Source organism: Halteromyces radiatus, assembly GCF_025201355.1.
Source record: "Halteromyces radiatus strain CBS 162.75 chromosome Unknown BX664scaffold_6, whole genome shotgun sequence".
NCBI lineage: Eukaryota > Fungi > Mucoromycota > Mucoromycetes > Mucorales > Cunninghamellaceae > Halteromyces > Halteromyces radiatus.
In genome coordinates, this window is record NW_026251692.1 from 742506 (window position 1) to 763904 (window position 21399).

The 21399-nt window shown below is 31.9% G+C and overlaps 6 protein-coding genes across 6 annotated transcripts; 2 read left to right on the forward strand and 4 right to left on the reverse strand.

Moving 5' to 3' along the window:
• Positions 1-1306: 1306 nt before the first annotated feature.
• Positions 1307-4102, reverse strand: BX664DRAFT_387424 (uncharacterized protein; the record flags this gene model as incomplete). Its single annotated transcript, XM_051549386.1, has 3 exons — positions 1307-3786; positions 3851-3922; positions 3994-4102. The coding sequence occupies 3 exons, from the start codon at positions 4100-4102 to the stop codon at positions 1307-1309; spliced, it is 2661 nt and encodes an 886-aa protein (XP_051398145.1).
• Positions 4103-5721: 1619 nt separating this feature from the next.
• BX664DRAFT_266699 (uncharacterized protein) lies at positions 5722-6966 on the forward strand (the record flags this gene model as incomplete). The annotated part of the gene is made up of 5 exons (XM_051540916.1): positions 5722-5878; positions 5952-6200; positions 6281-6448; positions 6571-6719; positions 6778-6966. 5 exons carry the CDS (start codon positions 5722-5724, stop codon positions 6964-6966), a joined length of 912 nt encoding a protein of 303 aa, XP_051398146.1.
• A 160-nt stretch (positions 6967-7126) lies between these two features.
• BX664DRAFT_337652 (uncharacterized protein) lies at positions 7127-10082 on the reverse strand. Its single transcript, XM_051546274.1, has 7 exons — positions 9712-10082; positions 9048-9350; positions 8827-8937; positions 8324-8763; positions 7611-8169; positions 7423-7533; positions 7127-7329 (listed from the first exon to the last, which is right to left on the reverse strand). The coding sequence occupies exons 1-7, from the start codon at positions 9940-9942 to the stop codon at positions 7279-7281; spliced, it is 1806 nt and encodes a 601-aa protein (XP_051398147.1). The 5' UTR covers positions 9943-10082; the 3' UTR covers positions 7127-7278.
• Positions 10083-10727: 645 nt separating this feature from the next.
• On the forward strand, positions 10728-11188 carry BX664DRAFT_266494 (synaptobrevin-domain-containing protein; the record flags this gene model as incomplete). Its single annotated transcript, XM_051540909.1, has 3 exons — positions 10728-10794; positions 10862-10993; positions 11058-11188. The coding sequence occupies 3 exons, from the start codon at positions 10728-10730 to the stop codon at positions 11186-11188; spliced, it is 330 nt and encodes a 109-aa protein (XP_051398148.1).
• Positions 11189-11411: 223 nt separating this feature from the next.
• On the reverse strand, positions 11412-13948 carry BX664DRAFT_360567 (major facilitator superfamily domain-containing protein; the record flags this gene model as incomplete). The annotated part of the gene is made up of 14 exons (XM_051548169.1): positions 11412-11711; positions 11802-11906; positions 11999-12166; positions 12244-12538; positions 12631-12699; positions 12774-12883; positions 12954-13048; positions 13102-13139; positions 13228-13244; positions 13304-13346; positions 13446-13488; positions 13543-13636; positions 13697-13745; positions 13815-13948. 14 exons carry the CDS (start codon positions 13946-13948, stop codon positions 11490-11492), a joined length of 1482 nt encoding a protein of 493 aa, XP_051398149.1. The 3' UTR covers positions 11412-11489.
• Positions 13949-14627: 679 nt separating this feature from the next.
• On the reverse strand, positions 14628-18971 carry BX664DRAFT_351517 (putative DNA mismatch repair protein Msh3; the record flags this gene model as incomplete). The annotated part of the gene is made up of 17 exons (XM_051547660.1): positions 14628-14832; positions 14913-14973; positions 15036-15150; positions 15220-15406; positions 15554-15711; positions 15774-15987; positions 16036-16217; positions 16286-16368; positions 16433-16697; positions 16774-16906; positions 16976-17236; positions 17325-17367; positions 17449-17576; positions 17650-17816; positions 17871-18147; positions 18221-18315; positions 18414-18971. 17 exons carry the CDS (start codon positions 18969-18971, stop codon positions 14628-14630), a joined length of 3132 nt encoding a protein of 1043 aa, XP_051398150.1.
• Positions 18972-21399: the final 2428 nt, after the last annotated feature.

Genomic DNA, 21399 nt, shown 5'->3' on the forward strand with positions numbered 1-21399 from the left:
AAAACAACAACAACAATATGAATCATATCCAACAAGTTCATTGTTATTATCCCCCATCTTAATAACTTTCTTACCACTTGTCACAGCTAAAGTGACACCGATGCTTTTATAAAGAGCTCCATGAGTTTCCAATGCTTCCGGTGTAAAGGATGGAGTTGTTGTTGTAGAGTTTGACATGTATATAATATGCTGTTATGTATTGATGACGTTATCAGATGAGAGAGAAGGTAGTAGATCGCGGCAAGTAGACAGAAAAAAAAAAACGAAGTTTGTCCTTGAATAAGTTGATTTTATATCAAGTTCAAATTTCTAAAAAAGACAATCTTTCTTTTTTTTTTTAAAGTTGGGTCCAAAGAATATATACAAAAAAAAAAAAAAAAAAAAGATAGTAAAAAGGAAGAAGAAGGAAAGCGAAACCGAATAGAAAAAAAAAGAGAGAGAGAGAGAAAGAGAAAAACCAGAATCTTTAAAAAAAAAGACGAGTCTCCTATTTTTAGGTCTTAACCTACAATGGGTTGGAAAAATAAAAAGTGTCACACCTTCCCCATAAGTATAAACCAATCATCAATAACCGACTCAGATCAAAAAAAATAAAAGGTTGATATTTCAATACTAAAACAAATAAAAACTTGAATTATTTTTTTTTATTATTATTATTCAATCATTAGAAAGAAAAAAAAAAAAAGAAAAAAAGGGAAAATGTGATAAAATGATAAAGATGATATCATTTTATTGATAATTAATGAACATTATTTATCATATTATATGGTTCATACAACTGAGATTAAAGTAATCATTTTTGTAGCCAATCATATTAATGTTTCACGCCAAGACTATATGGAAGAAAAAAAATAATAATAATAATAATCTAAAAAACGATATCCTTTCTTATTTTAGATTTCTATAGATCGTCCTCAACCCTGAGAATCATCCTAATCCTTTGTAACACACATCATTCAATAACTATCAACTTTTTTTTTTGAATAAATGATTTCATGTCATTTTTATTAACCTATATAATAATATAAAATCTTTTTATCATCTCTATTTGTACTTTTCTTTTCTTTTCTTTAAAAAAAAAAAATAAGTTTCATTAATGGAAAGAAATCAGATATTTATTTATATAGAAAGATTGTCTATCATCTTATGCAACAACCATTATATGATAACAATATCATCCCAATTTTCAAATTTAAAAACAAAAAAATGTTTATTATATAATTACAAACCAAATAAAGGTGTACAAATAAAAAGAATAATAATAATAAATATGTAGATAAAGAGAATAATAAACTATCCAATAAAACTAAAAGTAACCGTAGTTTTTGTTTTGTTGTCCAGATCCTCCAGAGGAAGTGGGACTTGGTTGATTTGGATTTTCAATAGTTCTAAAAGGATTGTAATCACCAGTGACTATGTCGCCAGGCACAGCATGTGAATGATCAGTTGCAAATTGAGGTTGATAGGTGGATGACATCTTTTCATTTTTCAACAAAGGAGCATGCATTGAAGGTTGAGAATCCATAGTCATGCCAGATGCGACTCGATCAGTAGTAGATGGGTTAGGATAAACAGCATAAGGATCTTGCGTTGATATACCAGAGGCATAAGGTTGTTGTGGTAAAGGTGATGTAGATGGTGGAGGAGGGGAAGATGTTGCCATATTGCCATAAAATTGAGAATCATCCACTTGAGTTTCTCCTTGGTATTGGAATTGAGCATCATCGATATCATGAACACTATTATTATTGCTGTGTTGATTCATCATAGCTGGAGCACCCACTGTCATAGCTTGTCCACTTGTTGATGTCATTTCCCGTTGTCCATATGTCGCACCATCTGAACCATGGAATACTTGAGCCAAAAAGTTGAATTTAGAAAGACGGGCTGATTGTTTGTTGTGTCCACCAATAAGATCTGTAGAAGATCCTGCCATGTTATTATTATTATTGTTGCTAAAGTTTTCTTCAAAGTCATGTTCCCTAAATCGAGCTGCACGCATCTGTACTTGACGTGATCGTCTTTGCCATCGAATTAATCCCAACATAAGAATCACTGCACCTGCAATACAACCAAGTGTTATACCAGCAATTTGACCACCAGAAAGAGCACCAGGAGATTCATTTTGAGGAGGATCCGAACATACATTACCACTACCACAGTATTCAGATAAACATTGGAAATCTTCATAACATTGTTCACCATTGTTTTTGAGAGCGACACAGGTCTTGAGAGCAGCATTGCAAAAGTAATTGTCAGGACATCGGCCATTGACAGCAAGAGGATCACTACCACATTCGTTGCTACCTAGTACAAGAGATGGAACGGCTGTAGATGATGTAATAGAGAAACTTCGCGTTGAATATAAAGTAGATGTGAAGGAAGGTTCATCTGTAGTTGTTGTGGGCGTATCTGATGCAGTACTTGAAAATGATGTTGTATCCGAGGTAAAAGTAGTAGCTGTTAAAGCTGCTGCAGATGATGCTGATTGAGATGTTGGATCAGTAGATGTGATTGCTGAAGATGACATAATAGTTGCTTCTGTTGATAATGATGATGATGGTATATCAGTAGCGGATGTGAATGCATCAGAAGAGGATGATTCGATTGTGGTAAGAGTAGCTTCTGTAGAAGTAGTCATTGGTGTTGGTGTTGCTGAGAAAGTATCGGTAGCAGTAGTAGTAGTATATTGCCAACTATCTGAAGTCATGGATGATTGTATATCACTTGAAGTAGGGTAAATAGAAGTATCTGATGGTGTTTCAGTCATTGATGAATCGGATAAAGTCATCGTTCCAGTATATGATGTATACGCTGTTCCTGTCATTGTTGCTTCCGTAGATGATTCTATGGATGAATCTGTTGCAGTAGCTGTCATTGATTCTGATGGTGATGATTCCGTTGGTGATTCCGTAACTGATCCAGTGGCTGTTTCGGTGGGTGATTCAGTAGGTGATCCAGTGGCTGTTTCAGTAGGTGATTCAGTAGGCTTCTCTGTCATTGTTGGTTTATTAGACTGTGTTGTATCTCCAGAAGGACTAACAGTGTCAGTAGGTTTGGCTGTATCAGTAGCAGTATCAGTAGGAGTATCCGTTGGTTTAGCTGTATCTGTAGCAGTATCAGTAGGTTTACCAGTGTCTGTTGGAGTATCCGTTGGTTTCGCTGTATCAGTAGCAGTATCAGTAGGTTTACCAGTATCAGTAGGTTTACCAGTATCAGTAGGTTTACCAGTATCAGTAGGTTTACCAGTGTCCGTTGGTTTAGCTGTATCAGTAGGAGTATCAGTAGGTTTGCCAGTATCAGTAGGAGAACCAGTCTGTTTACCAGTGTCTGTTGGAGTATCAGTAGGTTTGCCAGTATCAGTAGGAGTATCAGTAGGTTTACCAGTATCAGTAGGAGCTTCAGTTTGTTTGCCAGTGTCGGTTGGAGTATCAGTCGGTTTAGCAGTATCAGTCGGTTTGCCAGTATCAGTAGGAGTATCTGTTGGTTTGGCTGCATCAGTTGGAGAATCAGTATGAGGTGAATTGTTTCCTGATGGTTTTTGATCCGTTGGTGAAGCATCAGCAGTAGGTGTATTATCAGTTGGAGTAGCTTCGGCAGCGTTTTGATGAATATGAGATGGAGAATTATTTCCTGGATTTGATGAATCAGGGGAAGAAGATGATTGATCCGTACCTGCATTTTTTGATGTATTGTCCACTGATGTATTGTCGTTACTTGATTGTTGTCCTCCTAATGACTTATCTATTGATGATTGATCAGTTGTTGGATTCGTTTGATGTTGACCTATTAAAAAAAAAAAAAAGGTTAATTCTTTATTTATTTGTATAAGGAGAGAAAAATGAATTACCATTTTCAGATATTGAAGGAGGAGCTCGTTTGATGAATTTGCCACCATTCAAATCAAGTTCATTTTGTTGACCTAAATAAAATAAAAATAGAATGAATTAGTATCTTTTTTTTTTTTTTTTTACTCCTCTTTATATTATTTACCAATACAATCAACTTTTGTTAAAATCATAAAACAAACAAGAATCAAAAGTAATAAAAAACGCGGTTTCAATGTAAAATTGGGAATGAAAGAAAGGAATGTCAAAGACATGAAGGAATAAAAAAAAGGAAAGGAAAGGGAAATAAAATAACAATAAATAAATAAAATAAATAAATAAAAACAAGAAAGAAAGAAAGAAAGAAAGAAAGAAAGAAAAAAAGAAAAAAAGAAATTAAATTTTACAATTTCTTCAATTTTTTTTAGATATCGGAGCTGGTTTAGTTACACAGACTTAGATGGGATTTCTTTGTACTGGGATTCTCCCTATTTATGATGATTATTATCATCAAACAAAAATAATCATCTTTTACTATAAAAATATAAAAGATATTTAATGTGTTTTTTTTTTTGTGGCTGTTACTCTGATAAATACCCTTTTTTGTTGGTTATACGCGCCTTACTGAGTTCTAAAACTATTTCTCTTTTTTTTTCATTTTAATATATATCAACAATAACTTTGGGGAAATCATTCATCAATTGTATTAATCTATAAATGTTATATATTGTTTGTCTTAACTTAAAATGTTATAACTACTATTTTTTTTTTTTTACTAGACTAAATAAATATATATATATATTGTTTTTTTTTTCTTCTTTTTAATATAAAAAAAAAAAGAAGAAATCTCATTCTTGTATCACATAACGTAGATCCCAGAGAGAGAGAGAGAAAAAAAAAGTTTAATTTTTCTACTCTTTTTTTGTCTATATAGCGAGGTGTCTTTCCCAAAATTACTTAGTTTAGAATTCATTTTTATCCAATCATCTTTATTCAATAGTAACACTCATTTTATTATTTCTTTTTACCCTAGTTTTCTTTTCATTCAACGTCATCCACTATCAATCTTATTACATTCATGCAAAAAAAAAAAAAAAAAAGAAAAAAAAGAAAAAAAAGAAAAAACTTCTCACTTTATCCTTTTTCCTATATATGATTTCCATCTCCGATGACGCCCTCTACAAAAAAAAAAAAAAAAATTGCATCCATCCATTCTCCTTTGTTTATTACCTTTTTTTTTTTTTTTTTTCTTAAACCAAGGAGCTTGAACTACTGTATTATTTACTTACTTTTTTATTCAATTTTTATTTTCTTATCTTCTCTTACCATGTCCAATGAATCCAATGAACAAACGTAAATGTTATTTTTTTTTTTAAGAAAACCATAAAGTCAGCCATTCCTCCAACTCCTCCGACTCGGCACGAATACTAACTCACCCTTTTTATTATTTTAGTGCAAAGAGGAAGAAAAGAACAAGAGTACCAGTACGTGAACTTCATGCTTTAAGGGATGATAACAATCAAAGATGTAAGTATTTATTCAATTCAATGAAATATATCTTATTCTTTTTTTTTTTTTTTGAACATAGCCAGTCTTAATCTACCAAAATGTCCTATATGTTCTCATCGTATTGAGCCACAATATTGGCAAATTCATTATAATTATGAACTTGATCGACTTAATCAACTTGATTCTGATGTTTATACTGATCCCATGGATAAGACGTAAATATTTATCTATCTTTTATTATCACTCAATTTCTTATTATTATTATTATTATTATTATTATTATTATTATTATTATTATTATTATTATTATTATTATTATTATTATTATTATTATTATTATTATAGAAAAGGGAAAAGAGGTGCAGCAGTTCTGGCTAGACAACATATGGAAAAGAAATATCGAAAACGACCAACAACCATTTATGAAGAAGCATTACAAAAAGTCAAACATAATACAGCTCAACGCAAAGAAGCTTTGAAACGATTAGATGCACCACAATCTGATCTTGTCGATCCATCTTCCTCTTCTTTATTGAATCAAGGTAAAAAAAAAAAAAAAAAGTTCCTTTATTGGTTGATTCCAGTTCTTATAATTTTATTTTCTTTTTACTATAGAACTTTTGAATACGGATCAACAACAAACTTGTTTTATATGTAATGAAACACTTTTTGGTGATTCGGAAGCCATCAATTTACACATTGATCGATGTTTGATGAATATGAATGAACAACCTACAACTACTTCACACAATAACAACAATAATAATAATCTTTCACCACAAGATGGCAATGATTGGGATCAATATGAATGGGCTGGTCAAGTTCGTGTTCGTGCTACTTCTATGATGGAAGGTGGCTATGGAGGTAATTATTATATATGATCATAGATAATCAACGTTTTTAATATATATATATATATATATATATATATATATTTGATGTAGGTGCTGGTTTTGCAACTGCCCAAAAAGAAGATGATGTGGATGAGGATTTGGATATCGAAGAAGATGATGCGGAATATGGTCATAGTCAATACAATGAACGGGATATCATGGTCAATATGGATGAAGATAATGATGATTCAAATGCACTGAGAGAAATGATATCTGAAGGTTCTTCAATACCACGGCAGCAACAACAACAAGAAGAAGAACAAGAAGAAAATAATAGGTAATATATAGATATAGATATAGAAAGAGTCAAAAATAACTTTTATACTTTTATGGTAGACAAGCTTCTCCCCAAAGTGGTTTTGAAGAAACAGTATCTGATGCAGGTTGGGATCGACATTTAGCAATGGATCATCCATCATCCTCTGAAATCTCACAAAGTACTACCGGTAATCTTGTGGTGGATTCTTTGAAATCTCGGATACATCAATTGGTAAAATCTCCATATATTGAACCTTATCTTTTATTCTCATTGATATATGATTTAATAGGAAATGGCTTCACGATCTGTCCCACGATGTTTGATTTGTTTGGAACCTTACAAAACTCCATTGACCTCTATTATCTGTTGGCATGTCCATTGTGAACAATGTTGGTTACAAACCTTGGGATCCAAGAAACTCTGTCCTCAATGTCAAAAGATCACCACTCCTTCTGATCTTCGTCGTATATATCTATAGTTTTTATTTTTTTTTTTTTTATTATTATTATTATTATCATTTGTATATCATTCTTTTCTTGCATTTTATATAATCTTACTATTTTGTACACAACATAACATACATACAAACTTACATTTATTCATACATACTTCATATCCTTTCTTTATTCTTTTTCCACATTTTGTACCCTATCTTCCTATTATCACAATAAAATATATATATATATTTTTTTTTGATAGAATTGTTTGTTTTTATTATTTTTATATTAAAAAAAGAAGTGTCATAGAAATAGACTAAAACTACACCATTCTCTCTAACAAATGATAAGAATCATCCATCCAATCGTGGTAATTTTGTCTTTCGATCTGTCCCATCCTCTGTCTATAAATAAACAATAATAAAAAAAAAGTTAGGAATATCATCATATATTAATAAAGTTCCTCTTTATTCCAATTCATGAGAAAGGGAGATTACCTTTCGTTTTTGATGCAAGTCCTCATCGAATCCTTGATCCATATCCACATCGGCATTCTTCAATAAAGTATTACTTTTGATGGCATCGGCATGACAAGTAGCATGATATATCTATATTAAAAAAAAAAAAAATTAGTTTGGTGCCAAGATGTACATGATATATATATATATTTTATTTTTATCATTACTGTTGAACCCACAAGTACCGCGTTTTTGTACATCCATTCTTCTTCATCATCATTCCAAACATCCGTAAAAGCTTCACCACAAATTGGACAAGGTTTCCGTTCACCATCATGAGGCATCACCACCATTGAGTCTCCCAATTCCAATAGTTCATTCTGTTCCTTATTCATGGTATTATTGTCCGCAGCTTGATTGGTTATATTATCACTACTACTTTCGATCGTTTGTAATCCACCCGTTTGTTGTTGTTGTTGTTGTTGTTGTTGTTGTTGTTGTAATGGTTGAGAAAGTCGTTGTTGTTTGTCGGTCATAAATGTTGGCATTTGATGACTAGTCAATTCCCCTTCTGCACCATGAATCCAGTCGCTTTCAGATACAAACCAAGATCTAGATAATCCACGTTTGACTCGTTCCTTCATCCTTCTATTTTGTCGAAAATGTGAATCCAAGTGTGCATCCATCTTCATCTTGCCTTCTTTAGTGTCAGGATAACGAATGCCACATTGTTTGCATTTTAATGGTAACTTGGCATATAGGAATTCCACAGCTCCAGGTCGTTCTCTAATAAAAACAGGAAGAATAATAATAATAATAAGAAAATAAGATTAAATATGAATATATACAATGATTTATCTTCTTTTTTTTTCTTTTTTTTTTTTTTTTTTTTTTTTTTTTTTTTTTTTTTTTTTTTTTTTTTTTTTTTTTTTTTTTTTACCTTTGAAGATCCTTGTTATCTAAACGGAAATTGTACTCGGTAGGTGGCATTTGCTGTAATGAGGTTGGAGGCGTTGCAAGAGGAGGGGTAGGTGTTGAAGTCAAAGGTAATGAAGTAGCCACCGGGTTCGTATGAGTTGGTTGTAATAATCCTTGAGACATCAAATTTTTTAATAGATCAGCAGTATTGAGACTTATTGGAGCAACCATTGGTGGTTGTGGTGGTTGTGGTGGTGGCGGTGTTGTTGTTGGTGTTGTTGTTGTTTGAGGAATAATAGGTGGATGAGCTAGCCTTTGAGGTTGAGGAGAACCAGTGGGTAGAATTGATGATGTAGCTACAGGTGATCCTATTGCTCCTATTGGAGGTGGAGTTGATGTTGTCATTTGATGTTGTTGTGAAACAAATGTAGGACCAGAATGAATGAGATTGTTCGGGAGAGGCTATAGATGAAAGAAAAAGAGAGATTAGTTTATATTATACGATACTATTGATAATCATTATACCTGAGTTAACAATTGTCCTTTGGAAGGTGAAGAAACTGTAGCAGGAGGCGAAGGTGTGACAGGAAGTTGACCTTTTGGTTCCATTCTTGCTCTACTCCTTGGATCCCTTGGCTACAAAGATTTTAAAAAAAAAAAAAAAAAAAAGAAGAAGAATTGAGTTCTCATTGACGAGCAAACCTCTTTTTTTATTATTGTTATTATTCTTTTTTTAAAATACATACCTTTGAATTAGTTGGTACAGGACGACTAGAAGGTGATTGCTGATGTTGTTGGATAAAGTTGATAGAACGTTCAATGGTATCAATCAAATGACGAGCAAACACAGGAGAACCATTAGGCATTCCATTTTTCCATGTTTGTAATAAACGTTCAAAACTTTTTCTTGTTGAAGGATCGACCAAGGTATAAGTATCCATAAAAAGAGATGTGATATTTCGAGCAAAATGTGTTACATAAGGACCGCCCACATTCTTGCAAATTGAGTCGATCAAATATAAGACAGGGAGTTTTTGACCAGGAGCATTCTATAATGACAAGGATAATGGAAATAAAAAAGGATGAGTAATCACAGTAGTGATAAAAAGGTTAACAATAAAAATAATAAAAATAATAGAAAAGGAATCAATCATATAAATATTTATATAAAGAAGTAGTGTATAAATCATTCAACAATGAATCCAATCCCTATTTTTTTTTTCTGTTCTTTTTTTTTTCCTTTTTTTGCAAGTGATTTATTCATTGTATAACGAATGAGAGTTGATATAAATATATATATATATATGAAGAAGGTATAATAATAATAATAATAATCACAATCATAATAACAATCATAATAATAATAATAATAATAATAATCTAACTATAATCTAAATATTTCAAACTTACCGTTCGTATTTGTTGTTCAATTTCTCGTACTATTGCACTTGCTGCAAATTGATTTTCTTGAGCCTTAATAGTCAGTCCAGTAATAATAGGTTTGCTGTTAAAAGTCAAGTCAGCCAAAGCAGTCCTATAAGCTAACCGTATTCCTTCTATTTCATTGCTGTTATTTTGTTGTTGTTGTTGAAATGAAGTTGAATGCATGGTAGTCGAAGATGAATGTTCAAATCCGTTCATTTTATAAAATAATATTTATATATAATGTATACTAAAACTAAATCAAAACTAAATGAGAAATAAAATAAAAGTCTATATAACACTAGTAAAAAAAGAAATATATATAAAAAAAAGGGGAAAGAGATGACTATCAAACGTCACTACCATAGAATTCAAAACGGAAAAAAAAAAAAGAAAAATAAAGAATAAAAATAGTTTGATAAGTGAATGGTCCTTTATTTAAGTTTTCTTCTTTTTTTTTCTTTTCTTTTTTTTTTTTTTATGTATATAGATTTACCAAAAAAAAAAAAAGGATCAAAAAAAACAAAAGTTATTCAAATAATCAATAATAACTATTATACGTTGAATGTCGATAATGAGGGAGAAATAGAGTAAGGAAAGGAAAAAAAAAAAAAAAGGAAAGGAAAGGAAAAGGAAGATGTTTGAGAAAGGTTTTTTTTTTCCCTTTTCTTTTTTCCACCTCCCCAATTTCTATCTCCGTAGGTGACTTGATGTGGTCATCCCATGGATTCCAATACCTCGTCCATTCAAATACAGAAATTTTTCATGCAAAAAAGATTTTCCATCTTTTTTTTTTTTTCCTTTCATTGTATTTTATCATCATGTAAGTATAGTGATTAATATCAATAAACATATATATATATATCATGACTAACTTGATGAATTTCTATATTAGGTCAGAACCATATGATCCATATATTCCTTCCAACAAGCCCAATGAAAAAGAAAAAAAGCGTTCACAAACAGCTGAAGTTCAAAAACAAGTGGATGATGTGGTCGATCTGATGCAAGATAATATTGATAAGGTGATGAACCGTGGAGAAAGAATAGATGAACTACGTGGAAAAGCTGGTAAATATATATATATATATATAAATATATTGTAACTATGATGACTGATCCTTTTATACATATGTAGAGGATTTGAATGCCACGGCTGGAAACTTTAAACGTGGAGCCAATCAAGTACGCAAGAGAATGTGGTGGAAGGATTTTAAATGGAAAATCATCATTGGTCTCACTATTCTTGTCATCATTGGTATCATCATTGGTAAGTTTGAGCTATCATCATTGCTTATCCTGACATCTTTTTTTATTTTAAACTTTTTGGTTAGGTTCTATTGTTGGAACTCAAACTCATAAAGATGATAATAGTAAACAGCAACAACCTCCTACTACTTCTCAAGAAACACAGCAACAGTCATCATCAACAACTTCTATTATACAAGCTACATCACATCCTTAAGAACAACAATAATAGAAATGTATCATCTTCTTCAAAACCCTAGTTTAGACATCTTCCCCCCCTAGTTTATATTATATTACATATTTTATTTCATCTCCTTCTTTTTTTAAAGATTAATAAAAATCAATATAATAATATATTTGTATAAGAATGAATTTATTTTTATTAAAATGAATTAAATTAATGAAAAAATAAAGATAAAAATAGAATACCACGTTATTCACTAAAAAAAAAAAAAAAAAAAAAAAAGACGATCAAAAGAAAACCTATCGAATTCCACCACCTAGATAGCTTTCAGAAATCAGAGAATATATCGGAATGAAGTATTTTCAGTAAAGTCATCATCATCATCAGCTACTACAGTATTATTTTGTTTAGCTGGTCCATATAGTTCGTCTCTTCGTTTATTTTCTCTTGCCAAAATATATCGTAATAAACAAGCCAATATAATAGTCATCATTGTAAATCCCAAGCAAACGGCATGTCCTAACCGATAGTTAGGTGAATCAGAATCTCGATAAACCTTAAAATAACCGCCGAAACAAAACAAATAAAAACAAAATCAAAGGTCAAATTGATAGATTCTTTTTTTTTTTTTTTTTTTTTTTTTTACCTGCGTTCCAATAAGACCAAACACTTGAGCAAACATATTAGCACCACTAAGACTGACTCCACGTCGAGTATGACCTTGTTGATTGTTGGATAACCATGAAATACCCTATTTCATTAACAATCAAATGCGAAAAAATAAGTAAATATACCTTTATCTTTTTCTCTTTATATATATATATATAATTTTTTTAAATTTACCAAAGAGATGATAGGATTAACCCCACAAGCGACAAGAATGACACCAGTATATTGAAGAGGAATAGAATTGCCGATTAATAAGAAAGTATATCCAATCATTGATAAGATAGAACACCCAATAATTGGTAAACCTCGTTGACAAATACGATCAGAGAATCGACTAACGGCCTAGAGTAAGAAAAAGGAACGAAAACTTAAATCAATATTCTTTTTTTTTTTTTTTTAATCTTCAAATTTTGATTTACCAATAATACAATACATCCAGTAATATAAGGAGGGATAGATAATAGTTGAGCTTGTAGAGCTTGAAAACCCATGGCCTTGACAATGGTTGGTAAAAAGATAGAAAAGGAAGCATGACATAAAATGGCCCCTGAATTGATCGACGCCACTAACCACGTCTTGTAATCTATCAAAGCGCCTATGATTTGTGACTTGTTGATAGAATCATCCTTCTTGTTCTTGCCTTCCATAATTCCTCTTTGAATTGCCACTTGTTTTTCTTCTGCAGTCAACCAATATTTGCTAGCTGATTCTGGGCTACAATGATAAAAAAAAAAAAAAAAAGTCAATACGTTTCCTTCATTCCATATTCTTTCCCATATTCTTTCCTTCATTATTATCATCCTTACTAGTTTGGCAGGAAAATCAAACATAAAATGCCTAGTGCGATCGTCGGTATGCCTTCAATGATAAACATCCTGCATAAAAGAATAATATATGAGTTTCTACTACAATTCAAATGGAACAAGGAGAAGAGTTTAATGTTCCTTACCAACGCCAAGACGCAAGTCCATGTACTTGATCCATATTGTCCATAATAAGATACGCCCATATGCCTGCAAATGATCCTGCAAGTGTGGACGCCGCCAAAAATACAGACACCTACACTATCATCTATCAATAGAGTCCTTCTTTTTACTTTTTCTTTTTTTTTTTTTTTTTAATAAATTACCCTTGACGCCATTTCATGTCTCTGATACCAAAAACTAAGAAGTAAAGGTACACAAGGTCCAAGGCCAGCTTCGGCACAACCAAGAAAGAATCTAGCTTTTTATATGTACACATGTTAATATATAGTAAACAAATTGTTATGGTTTTACCTATTGCCAATCCAGGAAGACTAGTAGCTGCTGAAATACTTTTTGTTCCCAAAGAGATAAGAAGAAGAAAAAAAAAAAGAAATGAGTATTATTGATATATCAAAACACGTCCATCACTCTATCTACCTTGTAGAACAAACACCCTGTAACAGTAAACAATATGAGTTTAGTAATATTTTATGCTTCTATTTACTATACTTACCCAAATAATAGTAGTCATGCCAATCCATATTGAAGGAGTAATCCTATAGAATTAAAAAAAAAAAAAAAAAAAAAAAAAAAAAAAGGTAAGAGAACAAGGAATTCTGATGTCTCGAAAGGGTAAAATTGAAAGACCGGCTTACATTTTCAATACTAAATTAGAAGGGATTTGACATATCATGTAACCTATAGTAATATCATCATATTGTCAGAAGAAATAATTCATCATTGAGTCATTACCAATATAGAACACCATTAGAGCATTATAAAAGTCATTTCCTTGCAAATGAAGATCCTTTTCAAAAGAACCTAATCTTGCATTTCCAATATTACTCTATGATTCAAAATACATATGTAAGAGTCCTTCCTATCAAATCATATTCATGTCACTTACACGATCTAAAGAGGCAAATAGATACAAAATGGAAACAAAAGGCATTAAACTTTTTTTAAAAAAGAAAAGAAAAGATAAATCAATACAGATAAAGTATCATATTAATATGATGTCTTACAAGCAATCTAATTTAAGAAGTAATCGTTTTTCAACAAGAGGATCTGTATCATAAACAATATCAGCAACGTGTTCATAATGATCGGTAGAGACACTTTGTGCATCAAAAGAATACTCGATCTTTTTTTCATCCATCATTTTGTAAAATAGAAAACAAAAAGGAAGGAGAAAAGGAGAAATAGAATATGTTTATCTTGGAGTATTTGACTCAAAATTTAAGGAGGGAAGCAGAAAAGGGAATTGTTCGTTTTGAAATGCTACATTGATTAAAAATGGAGTTTTTGTATTCGGATGAATGAATTTCAATTCAATAGGTCCTCATCCGGTGTTACTGTTCTATCATCCTGTTTGGATTTATGACCAGAATAAAAGGAGGGTCTTTTTAAATTATTGTACATATATCAATTTCAATGAAGGAGATTACTTTTATTAAACACAATGTATTTTTCCATGCTTCTCCCCCCTTTTTTTTTATGTTACCTTGGTAGAGAAAACAGAAACAATATATATATAAATGATCAGATATCCATTTAGATAATGTTATTACTGGTCATTCCATATGGTGATGATATATTTCTTCGCCATCTTTTATTATGGACGATCATCATCTTCCTTTTAAAACAAAGTCGGCATCATCAAATAACATCATTCTCTCCCGTTTCTCTTTACCGGAAAGACAAGATTTTGGTTAAAAACTTAAAATATTGGGTCTAGATGATTACAAGCAGGAGTTTTATTGAATCAAATAAGATGAATAATATACATAAGATGAAAAAATGACGCATATACTGACCATGTAACAAAAGAATACTAACTAATCAATAGATTCCATCGTTGAATAAATCTTCTTGAATCCATCTACGTCCTCTTGCATTATACATTCAAATAGATTCTTGAAAATTTGTTGTTGTTTGTTGTTCGTCGATCGCTGTGCCTGCATGGTTTCCATTTCTTCTGATTTCTGTTTGGCAGTTTCTAATACACGTAAAGGGAGTCTTGCCAAATAAGCAACATTCAATCTATATCATATTATATATATATATAGTCAGTGTTATCATAATAGAAATATCCATTTTGATTAAATAAGAATTGTTCTTACCCATAACTTTTAGTGGCCACACCTGACACTAATTTGTACAAGAAAATCACCTTTGGAATCTCTATAGGAAAAAAAAAAGTTAAAATCTAGACGATAACTATAATTCCACATTATTTTTCTTACCATGTTGACCGTCTTCAATAAAGCTCATATAGCCATTGGTAGTCGAATCAGGGTATATATCGGCAAGGGTTCCAAGAGCAGGATAATGAGTGACAAAGAGAGTAATGGATTGAATCTAAACCAGAGAGTAAAAGAATTATTACAACATATGACGTTTATGCATATATTTAGTCCAGATACTTACTTTTGTAATAAAGTAATCCAACACGGCATAAGCAATCGCCATTCCGTCATGAGTACTTGTTCCTCGTCCTAATTCATCTAGAATCACCAATGATCGACTAGTTGCCTGTTTCATGATATCAGCAGTCTCATGTAATTCCACCATAAAAGTACTTTCACCTTTCATCATGTTGTCCGATGCACCCATTCTATCCAACAACAACAACAACAACCAAAAAAAAAAAAAAAAAAAAAAAAAAAGGAAAGAAAGAAAAGAAAAAAAAAAAAGTAAAAAGAGTTAAAGATGAGGAATACCTTTCTTTTTTTATCGGCATATCCGTTTTTCTATGACGTACCTTGTAAAAATACCATCCAAGATTCCAATTTCAGCTGATTCTGCTGGAACAAACGATCCTATCTGAGCCATCATAGAAATTAGTGCCACTTGACGTATATAGGAGCTTTTCCCTCCCATGTTGGGACCAGTCAATATCAATGTGCGATGGTTTTCTTTCTATTAAAAAAAAAAAATAGGTGTGAGTTTGAAGATTGGAATTAATCATATTCTAGTTTTACATCAAATTGAATATCATTAGGCACATAAGAAGTAGAAAGAAAACGTTCTACCATAGGATGTCGACCATTCACCACGCTCAGTCTTGTGTCTGAAGTAAACGTGGGTTTGACATAATTCGGTAAACTTGCTACTACAGATAGAGAAAAAAGACAATCTAGTTGTGCCAAACAATGGATAACATCACGAAATAGACCATAATGCTCAGCAATAGATCTAAAAAAAAAATTAATCTATGTTCTTTTCTTTTTTCTTTCCTTTTACCTCAAAAATCCACGATAAGCAGCATCAGCATCTAAAGCCAATCTTTCTCGATATCGTTCTCTTTCTTTCAACTTGTTAATCACAAATGGTGAATGGAATCGTGATACCGCCTTTGTTCCGCTCATCTTGATCCATTGAGGTGGCACTTTTTTGACAACCGAGTTTTTGACTTCTATCAGGTACTATTCGAAAGAAAACAAAGAATGAGATGAGATGAGGTGAGATGAGATGATTATATTTTCTTACTTACTTCGATACCCGCCACATTCTTGTATTCCATTGGAAAATCATATGTTTTCTTCATTTTACTTAATTCTTCTTCTAATTCATTCTCTACAGAAGTGATATTCTAAATAACAAATGTTAGATATCTCTTTATCATAAAAATTGTTATTACTTGCCTGTTTTCCACGTTGCAGTTCAGGCCAATGGTTTTCATCAGATCTAAGCAAATTGATGTTGCATTTTGGAGTATTGAGAGCACCTGGGTTCAATCTACTTTGAAATTCAAGTACTACATCATGTACAGTCGGTAAAGTATCAAAAATAATGTTGAGCATATCTGATTGAAATCGATGAGTTTGTGAATGTTGAAATCCTTCGAATGCTTGAGCCACTTTGTAAAATGCATCCAATATATTGACAAGTTCCACAGGAGATGACTAGTTCAAGAAAAAAAAAAATAAATAAATGAATATTAGTAAATGAATAAATTATATTATGTATATATTGACATACGGAACCATAATTGATCCGGCATAAACCTTTTTCCAAATCAGGAATCATTTTCAATAGATCTTGACTTCTCGCCTTTTTCGGATTGTCAGTTATCATAAGTTCTTCAACTGCTTGTGTACGTTTATTCAATCGACTAGCGAAAAAAGTATATATTTGAGAGATAGTTACAAAAAAAAAAAAAATTACAAGGTCATTCACTTACTTAATATCTATCAATGGTCGTCCGACCCACTTTTTTAATAGTCGTCGTCCAAAACTTGTACTTGTATGATTCAATATGGAGAAGAGAGATCCTTGTTCAGATAAATTAGTTGAGTTTCGGTATATTTCTAAATTCACCATGGTATTCCCTTTGATAATCATATGGCCATGCGAAGAGAAGTGAGTAAAATACTTTGTAAGTTGAAAAGCATGTTGTAAACCAAATTCAGTCAAATAATGTATCGTAATGGCTAATGCTTTGCTATTTAAAAAAAAAAAAAAAAAAAAAAAAAAAGAATATGAGTACCTCTACAACACTTCTGCTCTCTGATATTTTTCTAATGACTTACACCACAACATCAGGTAATTTCAGAATATCACCTATCAATTCAGCTAGAATAATAAATACGAATGAGAAAAGATGAGTAAACAATCATGGTGACGATATATATATATCTTATTAAAAGCACATACATTGTTGATCCGTTTGCTGTTTAGCATAAAAGTCCGTAACGTATGATAAGGCAAGGTCGTAATTATTGCAAAAACCATTATTGGCTGCTAATCTTTCCACACGGATAGTTTCACCCCAAGATGTTGATCTATGGATTTTCAAAATAAATCAATGAGTCATTTCCTGATATGATATTCATAAAATGATGCATCTATAATTACCCATGATCCATCAAATAACGAGCCACTTTTTCTGTTGGTTTGCTAATAGAGAATGGGAATAACACTTCACAAGGTTCGATATGTAAAAGTCTAGTTTCCAATTCGCTTCTCATATATCCATCATCAAAAGCATCATATATAATGTCACCAGACGAAGGTTGGACTGCCTATAGACAAATGTGTTAATATGGATTCTTGTTTTTTTTTTTTATTTGATTTACCACAATGCCAATTTTGACAAATTCATCAGATCCAGATCCACCTCGATTTTGTTCCACTACACATAAAAGATAATTGCTGGAGGATGGTGCTTCCTTTATATCCATGTTTGATTTTCCATCCAATTCAGGTAAAGTCATTTCATCCACATATGTACCTTTGGTATACAATTGTTGGAGTTTTCTTTCAAAAGGAGCGCTTCGATTACTACCGACTGCTTTCAGTGCTGCTGTTTCCGTCTGTCGTACTACTCCTACTTTGTATCCTGCATGAACGAGTCTATGTGAAAAAATATAAAATAATATGGTTAATATGGTCATCATTAACGTTAACTATTTCACCAAGTATTTACCTTCGTACGTGAACAGACAGACGATGCACCGGGATACTTGCGACATAAAAGTTGCGGTCAATAAAATGAGCAATATGTAGTACTTTGGAGGCGATCTATTATATCCGAAAAAAAAAAGAAGAGAGAAAAAATAAATACAAACTCTTAAGCATTTGATTAAAACATAAAAAAAAAAAAGAGTTTTCTTCATTACCTTTGCATCTTCACCAAAAAAGCGAAATTTGTAACCGACCTCAATAGCGAGAAGAACATCAGGATGCTTTTGTTTGAGATCAACCACTTGTTGTTCCAAAGGGGTATATTTCATAAATGGTTGTTTCATAGATGGTTGTTGTGTTTTGATAGGAGAGTTCTTGTTAGCATAGGTGTCGAACAAAACATTAGAAGTAGTGGAAGACGGCGAGTCATCAGCCGATGGATATTCTTGATCCAAGTCTTCGTCAGGTATACCGCCAAGCGTCGTTTCATGAAGATCCACTCGTTGACGTTTCAGAGCGCGTTTTTCTTCCAGATCACCAAAGGTTTTGACAAAGGCTTCATGTCGCTTTTTCTGTTCTAACGAGTTTGCGTCCTCACGTTGAACATGAGATTGATTTGTGGGATCATACTGATACTGTTTTTGTAACCCTGAAGTTGAGAGCGATGGCGCAGGAGGTGGTAGCAATGTTTTTTTTACTATTGATGTTTCTTGTTCAGTTGTCGTCTTTTTCTTGAAAAAGGAACTAAGACAAGCTTGTTGTTTGCCGCCCATATAGAAAGGTTTGCAAAAAGAATCAAGTGAATGTAATAAAAAGGAGAGTAAGAAGTGACAGAAGAATTCAAATCTATAATTATTGCAGTGGGAAAGAAGCGGAGTCACATAATGGCATACATAAAAAATAAAAAGTAAAGGATTAGCCAATCATGTATGTTCAAATTTTTATTTGATTACTTACCGGAAGTCCACAAGATATTAAAGTATGTTCGCACATCCTCAATCAAACTCGAGCATAAAGTTGACAAAACTTGAGTATAGTGTCCGAAGGATATTTCTTGTTTGGATGGTTGGACAAAAATGTAGGGGAAGGATTACACGTGATGTTCATAGTACCGACCATAACCATTTTCACGCTTGCATTGACATCCCGAGACATTGCATGATATCCTTTCTTTCTTGACATTCACGATGGATTTTGACAAATGATTGTTTTGACTGATCGTTTGCTATTCTTTTTGACCTTGTTTGTATGAATCAGTGGTTCGTGACAAAAACAAAATAGTTTTGAGGCGCGGAATTCAGGTGTGATATTTGACCAATTTCTTTCAGGAGCAGATGACCCTTGATATGAGAATTAGTTCCATGACCAGTATCACCGTAAAAATATACCAATTTCCTGTTCTTGTTTTATCCATTCTACTGTATCTATTATACCAGAACCCTTCGTCCACCACCATGATCCTAACAACAAGTCGCCATTCCTAACGAAAAGAAGTTTGACATCCGGTTAGTTATTCGTTCACGTTACCAATAAAATAAATCCAGGCCAAGGAATTTATACATAAAAAAAAAAAAAGAAAAACCAAAAATATTTTTCTTCATTACCTGTACTAAATCCTACATCCAAAATGAAAGGGTTTCCCCATGTATCTTGTAAATCCCTTTTTCAAAACGCTCCAAATCCAATAAAATCTACCTTGACAAGATCGCACAAACAAAGAGGACACGCAATGTGAAAAAAAAAATGAATGGAGAAAAGAAAGGAAAAAAATTAAAATTGCACGAAGGGGTAGTTATTTTTTTTTTTTTTTGAAGCCCGTCCACTAACAACAATTTGGCATGATTTTGGCTTTTTTTTTTTATCCCAATCCTCAACCTTGCCAAAGTCCATGTCCACTCAAGTATATATCTTTTCAAGTAACCTTCTTCAAAAAAAAAAAAAAAAAAAAAAAAAAAAAAAAAAAAAAAAAGATAGGCCATATGTCCTTTTTTATTTAATTCATGGATCCCCTCCTTCGGATTTCTTCCTTATTTATATTTATTTATTGGAAAAGAAAGGTACTAAAAATAATGAACAAAAAAAGAGGAAATATTATCAAACAAAGGGAAAGAATTTATTGATAAAAATAAAAACTAATAGAAGACCAAAAAAAGAAAAAGGGAAGAATACAAAATAGTAAAGAATGAAAAAAAAAATATATTAACTAAATGGTTTTTTTTTTTCCTATTTTTTCTTTGATTTTCGACACAACTTCTCTTGTTCAAACGTAATAGGTATGCAGTGTTTTTTCGTGAAATCATCGACTAGCTTGCTGTAATCAGTGTCTCCACATATTGGAAACGGTATTGTTACTTCGGAGTCAATTTTTGAATTTAGTTGTAGTGTTCCATGTGGATTGTGTTTAGATGCGTAAGTCCCGTAATAAGACGATACCCATCTTGATGATGACTGAGGGAAAACTGGAGGAGACAGAGTAGGACCGAAATCTTTGAAAAAAAAAATAGAGAGAGAGAGATGGGAGAGGGGAAATAAGAAGAAAGAGAATCTAGTCAATTGATGCACGTCTTTATACGAGCAGCATCAAGTTGTGGTCAAGCGTAGCCTAAAAGGGAAAGACACCCTTGATTCCTTTTTTTAAAAAAAAAATGGTTGATGTTCTGTATAAAAAGCGATTCTTCCTTGTTTCAAACCTATTCTATCATCTGATGACAGGTGAAAGTTATGGTAGACTAGTGTTGCTATGTATACTGAGAGTCAGTGTTGATGTAAAAAGGAAAAGAAGAAAAAAACGGGAACAAAGGGAGAGTTTATCATTTAATTAAAAAAGGATAAATGGGAATAAACTATGTGTCAAAACCAAAAATAAAATAAGCAAAACTTTATTTATTCTGGTGTCAGTATGACAGTATTTTCAATATATTCAGTATTTCCGTCACTATCGTCACCCGTCTAAAGCGTAAATAGGAAGTGATAAATTATGTGTTACTTTCAAATATCTTGTTCGACTTGTGTGAAGCATTGACTTCTCCGTTGGATTAGAAGACGATCTAGGATGAACGGATGATTTGATATAATGGATGATATGTGATAAATGAATGATATGGTGTGTAATAATAATAAGATAATAGTGAATGATAATAATAAACAAATCATAAAAAGTTTGATTTTATTTAAATGACAATTTAAGACTAAACTAACTGG